Source organism: Ricinus communis, chromosome 6 (genome assembly GCF_019578655.1).
Source record: "Ricinus communis isolate WT05 ecotype wild-type chromosome 6, ASM1957865v1, whole genome shotgun sequence".
Lineage (NCBI taxonomy): Eukaryota > Viridiplantae > Streptophyta > Magnoliopsida > Malpighiales > Euphorbiaceae > Ricinus > Ricinus communis.
The window spans coordinates 13,354,855-13,364,439 of NC_063261.1; the positions used below are offsets into that span (position 1 = coordinate 13,354,855).

At 33.8% G+C, this 9,585-nt stretch overlaps 2 protein-coding genes and 1 long non-coding RNA gene across 3 annotated transcripts; 2 read left to right on the forward strand and 1 right to left on the reverse strand.

Moving 5' to 3' along the window:
* Positions 1-380: 380 nt before the first annotated feature.
* On the forward strand, positions 381-1,746 carry LOC125370443. Its single transcript, XR_007216416.1, has 3 exons — positions 381-890; positions 1,005-1,219; positions 1,289-1,746. It is a non-coding gene; the product is annotated as an uncharacterized LOC125370443 (long non-coding RNA).
* A 1,077-nt stretch (positions 1,747-2,823) lies between these two features.
* Positions 2,824-6,217, forward strand: LOC8259316 (cation/H(+) antiporter 28). Its single transcript, XM_002517767.3, has 4 exons — positions 2,824-3,136; positions 3,557-4,552; positions 4,751-5,341; positions 5,471-6,217. The coding sequence occupies exons 1-4, from the start codon at positions 2,945-2,947 to the stop codon at positions 6,083-6,085; spliced, it is 2,394 nt and encodes a 797-aa protein (XP_002517813.1). The 5' UTR covers positions 2,824-2,944; the 3' UTR covers positions 6,086-6,217.
* Positions 6,218-7,006: 789 nt separating this feature from the next.
* On the reverse strand, positions 7,007-8,918 carry LOC8259315 (DNA-directed RNA polymerases II, IV and V subunit 11). Its single transcript, XM_015718380.2, has 5 exons — positions 8,758-8,918; positions 8,581-8,670; positions 8,386-8,464; positions 8,188-8,283; positions 7,007-7,219 (listed from the first exon to the last, which is right to left on the reverse strand). The coding sequence occupies exons 1-5, from the start codon at positions 8,808-8,810 to the stop codon at positions 7,187-7,189; spliced, it is 351 nt and encodes a 116-aa protein (XP_015573866.1). The 5' UTR covers positions 8,811-8,918; the 3' UTR covers positions 7,007-7,186.
* Between the last annotated feature and the right edge of the window lie 667 nt (positions 8,919-9,585).

Below are 9,585 nucleotides of genomic sequence, written 5' to 3' on the forward strand. Positions count from 1 at the left end.
AAAGAGCTGTTAACATCAAAATATATAAAATAAATTATTAGCCATACCACTTCCAATGAGAAATGAAAATATAATAACATTACCATTAAATTCTTTTATTATGATCGATAGGAAAATACAACTACAGGTCCATTAGATTCCCATTGAAAAACCTCATTTTCATAGAATTTGACCGTCATTTTGTCCCAAACAGTAATAATACCCAATTTATCATTACTATGAAACATATTAATAGACATATAACATAAAGCAATACAGTATTAGAATAACTAAATTTATAAATTTACATTGGAATAGAATTACATCAAATTTTTTTATCTAAATGCAACATTTGTTTGCAATCCTCCCTGCATTATTTGTTTCTTCAATGTCTTCAATACAGATTATTTGCCCAAACACATCTATAAAATAATAATCAATAAAATTAATATAGTACACGGTTGTCTTTCGCTTTCTTCCTTTTACCCCCATCCAAGAGACATTGTGCGATACCTTGTCAATAATGTGCAACTCAAATCACAGGTAATGAAGTTCAAGGACAAATATTTAATTTTTCGAAGAAAAGACAAGATGAGAAGGAGAGATTGAGGGTAACAGTTGTGCAACGGTGCTTTAGCTTCAATAGGAAAGTTCAATTTGGGGATTTTAGGGTTCAATTAGGGTTTAATTAGGATTTAATTTGGGGAAAGTTAGGGAATGGGACTCGCTAGCTGAGTAAGTTATTTCTATTGATGTGGCATAAGCCGAGGGGAGAATCAACCGATGCTATTTACTTCTTTTTCCTCCTTTATATGATGATAGGTACAACTTTTGAAAGTTTCATTCCCCTCTACAGATTGAGTCGATTGCAGCCACTAAATGAAAGCAATGGCATTTGCCCAGATACCAAGGTATACTCCAATTAATTAAAGTGAAGAGCTATAGTGATGGTTCATTGATCAGTTTAGATGGCCTTTGATTGAGTAAATGTGCATGTTTATAATGTCACTATGTTTTCCCTGCAGATTACCAAAGATTATGATCCAAGTAATTGCAACTGACATGAGTGAAGGGCAGATAAACCATGTTGTCTACAATCCTTGAGTTTCACTCCATCATCAATCCTTAATTGGACCTTAAAATTCAATTGATGACAGTACAGACTATCAGTAGCTTGACATTGGTGTGATCTGGATAGACCCTACTCTTAAGGTCAAGCATCTTCTGTGAAAGCCAGGAGGTATAATTGCTGTTTGGACACTATGATCCTCATATGGTGTGTTTCTAAGAGATATCGGTTTCTTTCCAGGATCCAAAGGCAAAATATGCTTTTCATTGTCACAAAGACACTTCCATTTCCTTCTGCGAGTGTCGGTGTGGGCAGCCAAGAACATTAGACGTGCCGAAAGAGATATCATTCAAGGGAATGCTGGTGCTGTTGAGATCAGGTTCAGCTATCAATACTGCTAAAGATCAAGGTGTGGATTTGTTGTTTGAAAATGTTGTTGAGGGGTTTGAGATTACTTGGGGTGGTTCTGGTGTCATCAGAACTGCCTTCAAAACTTACACGATTGCAGGAAAAGTCAAGCAGTAAGAAGTGTCTCTACAAGTTATGAAGATGGAACCTACTGTTAATTTTAATGTAAGCCAAGCAGGGCATGTAAGGAGCCTATTTGGATTTTTGGTTTATGTTTTCTTTTTTACTTCTATGGCATTTTCTTATATGTGAAAAGTAGTCACTTTGCTAAAGAAAGAAGCCAAGACACATCTGAGTTATTTGATTGTTTTCTAACATGTAAACACATAAGCAAACATCCAGTGGCAGATCTTCTTCAAGACATTGAGGGGCAATGGCCTCCTAATATATACTTTTAAAGTATTATAAATATTTTTCAATCCTTCAAAATAAATAACAAAATAGCAATGGTATTGCTATAATCACAGCCAATGACTTAATCATCACTTCTCTTGGCTCAATCAGCATTCTATATGACTTGCAAATAATATAGTGAATACAGTGAATACATTAAATCTTAATTTATTTAATTTTAGTTTTAATTCTAAATATGTTCTTGCTGACATTTTATTTGAGTTCAACTCTGCTGAGATTCTCAAATTGCAAATCCTAACCTTCCTCTCTATCTTTCTTTCTAATTAACACCTTCACCAATAAATTCAATCTTACTAATAATATTAAAAGAAAATTTATAAATTTTAATTTTTCTACTTAAAAAGTCTTAATTACCTACATTCATAAATTATTTATTAATGCCCTTAAACTTCAAGGAAGTATACTTTTCCAATGATGTAGTGTTTACTAATTTGTTTATCTATGTATTGATTTCATTTGTCTCATACAGTAATTTGAATTGTGTGCATTTGTTTTGTTATTTGTTATCTTCTCCCATAAATATCATTTCATATATAGATATTTTTTTGTTACAATTTTAATTATAGATATCATATACATAATTTATTTTCTCAAAAAGATTTTGTCTCCATGCATATATTTCTCAAAAAAGAAAATTATATACAACTTCATTATTCTGTAAAATTAGCTGTTATCTAAACTAAATTGGACCAACTGGCCAATGACTCTGCCAATAATGTATGTATAAGAATTTCTGAGACAGATTTCTTGACATGTGGATAGCTTCTTCACTTCTTTTCCTTGTCCATTATAATGCATGTTTTTAGTTACAAACACAATCCTGTAAGCCTCAAGAGTCACTTACATGGCTTAATTTCCTCAACTCTCTGCTTCAGTTTCTCCTTGTAATACGTGAATCAATTTCAACCACTCAGCTCATCTGGTAAAGAAACCAAATGGGAAAGAGAAAAGAAAAAGAAAATGCTGACATTGGTTTCTTGCAATGAAACAGAAAACAAAAATAGAAGAGAAGTTTTATAAGCAAAAGAATTGTGCTGGTTTGAAAGAAAAAGAAAGAAAGGAAAGAGAAGGACAATGGCAGCCCAGAAGGCTAATATGAATCCTAAATCACCAGCACAGGAATCAACTTGTCAGAATTTTATAACATATACTGTTAGAAATGGACCTGGCAAAATTGTTGGACTCATCCTGACGTTTATTTTAAGTCATCTTTTACACCATCTGCTTAGGCCTCTTTCTCAACCTCGCATAGCTTCTGATATTGTTGTAAGTGCTCTTTCTTCTTTTCTTTTATTCTGTTTCTGATACTGTTCTTTTTTATCTTGATTCTGTGCAGATAGGGTTAACGAATGCAACTTTTCTTTTATTACAAGAATGTTGTTTCTGTCATTTGAACATTAAAATTGCTGCACCAAGACTCATCCTTTATGTCAAAGGAACATATCAGAATGAAATCCCAAAAAAAAAAAAGAGAGAAGTCTGCATAATCTACCAAGTTAAGAAAGCCAGAAACTAATGTAGTAATTCTTTTTTATTTTTTTGATACTTCAGAAACTTCTCAAGGGATAGAATGTCAGGAAATTGGCATATTTAGAACATATGGAAATGATTATTTATCTTTTTTCTCAAATGTATCTTAAAACTTATTGAGGTGATACTGTTCTGTTTAATCTTGATTCTGTGCAGATAGGACTGCTAATTGGAAACATACCATGGGTACGGGACTCTTTCGACGAAAAGTTTATAACGACACTAAATTTTGTGGCAGAATTTGGAATGATTTGCTATATGTTTGTGTTAGGGATGGAAATGGATCCATATGTGATCTTTAAACCACCAACTCAGCCTGCAATAATAGCCTATGCAGGGATGGTATCCACATTCATTTTGGCTTGCAGTATAACCCCATTTCTGCAGTATTCTAAACAAGCAGATATAGGCTTTACCCTTTCTCTCTCAATCACCCTCTCCGGCAGTGGCTCGCACATCCTAACTCGGATCATAACCAATCTCAAAATAGGCAAATCGGATATAGGAAAGCTTGTGATTGCAGCAGGAGTGCATTCTGATATGATATCCATGCTTCTCATCTGCATTGGATATGTTTTTATTCCTCCATCATCAAGAGTTGCTGATATTTCTGCCCAATTCACGAAAGCCTTAACTATGAGTTCTGCCCTGCTGCTTCAAACAATTTTTGCAGCCAAAGTCTCACCTGTTTTTCTGAACTGGGTAAACAATGAAAACCCTGAAGGGAAACCTATGAAAGGTTCACATTTAGTACTCTCAATTGCTTTCATGGTCATGGTTTGTACTGCCTCGCCAATTTATGGATACAGCCCTATTCTCAGTGCATTCATGGCAGGAATCTTTCTACCAAGTGAGGGAAGAGTCTCAAAATGGGCAGTTGGTAAAATCAATTATCTGTTAACAACCATTTTCTTCCCACTTTTCTTCTTTTGGATGGGTTATCATGCTAATCTCCATAAATTTGAACCTGGACAATTGGCAACATGGGGAAGATTCGCTGTCCTTACAGTAATAGCATTATTTGGAAAAATGGTCGGAACAGTCATTTGTGGAGCAATGTTAGGTTATCATTGGCGTGAATCTGCTGAACTCGGATTGCTCTTGACTGCAAAGGGTCATTTCCATGTATTCTTGGCTATTCTCTTGAGCACTGTGAGTATGGTTGCTTCTCATCATATGCCCTTCGTGTTAAAACTTCCATATGAAATAGGTGCCTAGGTACTACCATAAGACTAGGAGATCAAAATTTATCAACTAAATTTGCAGAATCTGGAATAATATTCTTTACGCATGCAAACAGGCAGTTTTAGTAGTGAAAACCTAACCTTTGTGTTGTTTAACTGATGCCAGTTTGGAGTTACAAGTACTTCAGTCTCCTGTATGATGGTTATTGTGATATTCTTTACTGTCGTACACACTCCATCAATTGTGATGGAAATCATCCAAAGAGCGAGGAAACGTGCACCAACTCATCGGAGGGCACTTCAATGGCTTGATCCCTCAACTGAGCTTCGGATCCTGCTATGCATTCATGGACAGCATAATGTGCCTTCAACTATCAACTTCATGGAGATTTCTAGAGGGACATCTGACCCTGGAATTCTGGTTTATGCAACTGACATGGTTGAACTCACAGAGCAAATAGCTGCCACATTGGTGCAGAGTAATGGGGTGGACACTGTGACAGTAACTGATAAGCAAGTCACAGACATGAGAGATCAAATAACTCAGTCAATCCAAGCTTATGTGGATGAAAATGGTGATGGTATCACTCTCAGAAGAATGCTTGCTCTTTCAACTTTTAATTCCATGGCACAAGATATCTGCATTTTAGCGGAGGACTTAATGATCTCCTTGATCATATTGCCTTTCCACAAGAGTCAACGCTCTGATGGAACATTAGACGGTGGTCATCCTGGTTTCCGTTACGTAAACCGCAAGGTAAAATTGCAAATTCAGTAAGCTCTTTGTTCAAAATTCTTCATCTTTCTAACTTATTCGCGAAATACTCTGTAACAGTTCCAATGTAATCACAAATATGTTATTAACGATTCTTCTGGTTTGGAACAGATTCTTAGAAATGCCCCATGTTCAGTAGGGATTCTTGTAGATAGAGGTCTTGGATTGGCAGAGAAGATATCAACTATGCCAAGGTCATTCCATGTAGCAGTCATCTTCATTGGTGGCAAAGACGACAGAGAAGCATTGGCATATGCAGGTCGTGTTGCTAGACATCCAGGAGTGAAGTTGACAGTGATAAGATTTCTACTGGATGACAACTCAGATCAAATCTCAAGAAGAGCTGGCGGTTTCAGAATAAATCAAGCTGAGCAGGAAGCAGAGATGAAGCTTGACGACGAGTGTTTCGCTCACTTCTACGAAAGATATGTCGCAGGAGGGCATGTATCCTATATGGAGAAGCATCTTGCGAATTCAGCTGAGACCTATGCAACTCTGAAATCATTGGAAGGGCAGTATGCACTGATCATAGTGGGACGAGGAGGAAGGGTGAACTCAATACTGACAGTTGGGATGAATGATTGGCAGCAGTGTCCAGAATTAGGTCCCATAGGGGATGTGCTATCCGGTTCTAGTTTCTCACAGAAGACCTCAGTCTTAATCGTCCAACAACACCACCTTAGAGGAGAACTCAAGGGAGTGGACGACGATTTCTCTATCATGTAAATGTCTAATGAGATAGTTGGAATTGTTAGATAGAAAAGAACCAGAATTAATTGTAAATTATAGTTAGTAGAATGGAAAAACTTCACTGTGTTTCAAATAGATAATGTAATTGCAGCTAAAATTTGACCTAACAAGTAGCAACAGATTCTTTTATGCCATACATATCTTTAACGTTTCTTCAACCGTTATGCTTCCTACCAAAACATTACTTAAAGAAAAAGAAAGGCAAAATCCATTATTAAGCCTCTAAATGCTATAATTTTATTTTATTGAGCTCCAAGATTTTTATTTTTTTATATTAAACCTTATACTTTTATTTTTTATTTTATTAAAAAAATGTACACATGTTTCATAGACATTTATTTATTTTATTGAGCTCTTATATTTTTATTTTTGCTTTAATTATACTAAATGAAACAAATTAAAAATTAAAGAGTTCAATAAAATAAAACTAAAAAATTCAAAAGCTTAAAAATGCATTTTGCCGAAAGAAAAGTTCTCCAGTTTCTCTCCAATGTGTTTCAGCATCACCTCAAAACAAACAGAACCTGATTGGTTTTTCACTTTCTAATAAAATAAGTTTGAATTCTTTTGAAATTTTGTTCTTTTTATTATTACAAAATATAAAACAATATTGTATTTTCTTCTTTCTCTCTTTCTTTCTTATTTTTTCAAAATACAAGTGTAGCTAACTAACCAAATTAACAAATAGCGAGTTTACAAATTTTCTATAACTGATGATATAAAATCAAATGAAATTTATGCTCCAATTATTAGATTTATATCTACTTAAAGTCTCGATAAAACATCATTGCAACCATTACATAAAAACTACTGATAATTGCTCTCATTTGGACTAGGCATGTCTTGTTAACAAGAATCCTTAAGTGCTCAGACATTCACATTTAACACCTTAAACCATTAACAGAATCAGCATGCTATCTCTTGAATATCATTTACCACAATCAAAGTTCAGCTACAAGTCCTTCATTAATTACATCCAGTGATATCAAACTTTAATCAAGATCACCCTTTAACTAACTTCCATCAAACAACATTGTCAACTGACACCCACAGTGCCTTCCTTGAACACCCGCATGCTTAATAATCCCTTGAAAACTTGGCCAACTCACCCTACAAATTATTTTAGAAGAACAACCATCAAGGTTTTAAACAAAAGAAACAAATATGCTCGACAATGATAATACTTTTCCTGGCCCTCCTCAAAATAAAATAAAAAAACTAGAGTGAAAAGCAAGCAAACGAGAACCCAACAAACTTTGTCACCCAAACATAAAGAAGCAAGCATTCCAGAAACTAGAGCGGAAAGCAGCAAGCAAATATACAAGTCTGACTACCAACAAACTTTGCACCCAAATGAAAAGTGTAACATGTCTATGACACCGACCTCATTTTAAGATAGGAACCAACAAACATGCTCAGACGCAATAAGAAGTAAGAACTCTACTACACCTCCAACTACTGGTGTACCAGGATCCCTTTTTAGTACCTTTAGGCCTAAGACACTCCTAAAAATGCAAAGAAGGCAACCTTTGGCACTAAAAAGTGGCATAGGCACTTAACTCACCTAGATAAAAACAAGGGAAAAAAACAAATAACCACCAGAGGTTTAACACCTAAAACACTTCTGTCCTGCTATTTTCAAAAAATACCGCATTTAGTCCTGAGTTTTGTTAACAACTCAACACTTTAGTCCTTCAATCATAAAAATATATGACTGGCACTGCACTTGAGTCCCTCACACTTTGATTATAATACACTTCAATCGAAATTTTGTAACAATTGTTTATTTTTTAGTCCTTGAATTATTCTATTACGCAGGACTTTAATCGCTTAGTTTGTCAAATAATAGATTTTTCAACATATAATTTTATATGGAACAATTTCTTTATTTTTGAAACTGCAAGGACTTGAGCTTTGTAAATTAACAATTTGCTTGATACAGCATAATTGAAATCAAGCTTATGATAATGCAAACTATATGATTTACGTCAGCAACAGAAACTCCATTGTGCACATAGACATATATACATAAATAATACCATCGTTATTACTGTGAGAGTAGGAGATAATGTGGTTACCTCGAATGCACTCTTCAAATGGTCAAGTTCCTTATCGAGATCATTGATAGCCTGGTTATACGCTTGCATTGGCGAAGACTGGCTAGTTGTATGAATCTATAAAAGCAAAGTGAATTTAAAACCCTGAATTTAAGAGTACACTCCCACATTTCATGCTAAAGAAAAGAAGAAATTACACGGTGGATAAAAGATACTAACCCTAACAATGATTTTGTACTGGAGAGGATGAGGTAGCCTGTAACCAGCAAAGAGCACATTTTCATCTCTGTGTAGCTGCCTGTTTTTTTTTTTTTTTTTGTTTACAACAATTCAAATTAGCGATTTTTTCTTTTAAATTCAGCTACAATTACAAATATCATAAGAAAAAAGAAGGGAAGGAGAGATAATGAGTACATGCGAAGAATGTTGCCGATAGTGTGGTCTTCTCGCTCTACAGTAAACGACGCCGCATTGATAATCTTGGTGTCTCTTTCGTATGAAACCCTAACAAAGGAAGACAGTAAGATAAAGAAAACGATGAAAGAGATAAATATAAGAGAAAGGAGAAATGAGAAATGCGAAAAACTTTACTTTTTGGTGCCTTCTGGAACAACGAATCGCTCGTATCGGTCTGGCGCATTCATGCTTTCTCTCTCTAGCTTTAGCTTGGTTATGCTATTGTTATTGTTATGTGTTCTCTGAATTTTAGAAGGGACAAAGGGCAATTCGCCCCCCAACTTATGTACGAAGCGTTAAATATTTATTTAATTTAATATTTTTAATAAATAACGACCTAAATTTATAATTAAGAATAAAATATATTTAATTTAAATCTTTTAATAAATAGCATCTGAACTTGTATTGAAAGGTTAAATGTATTTAATTTAAATTTTTTAAAAAAGTAAAATAATATTTAATTATAAAAATTAAAAATAATATTTATTTTTATTAATAATCCTTAAATGTTAAATTTTACTAAATATATTTTTTTTATAACGTGTCACTAGATATTATATTAGTAAAATAAAATAAATATTCTTTTTAATTTTTATAATTCAATTAAGGCTTAAAAATCTAATGTAATTTCATTTTTTAAAAAATCTCTGGATACAAGTTGAAGAAGTTATTTACTGAAAAAAATAAAATGGACGTATTTAACCATTGAATATAAATTCAAGATATTATTTATTAAAATAATTTAAATTAGATAAATATTTGACCCATACATATAAATTCAAAAGCAATTGGCTCTTTATCCATTTTAGAATTGTCTGCCTCAGTTAGAAAATTTCCTTCTATAAAATACAATGCTCCCACGCTACACATATCGTTTATTGGAAGACTTTCTTGCAATGTTATTAGAACCAAACTGACATGCCGATTGAACCTGTTGAAACCGAAAACCATAAGAAGAAAATA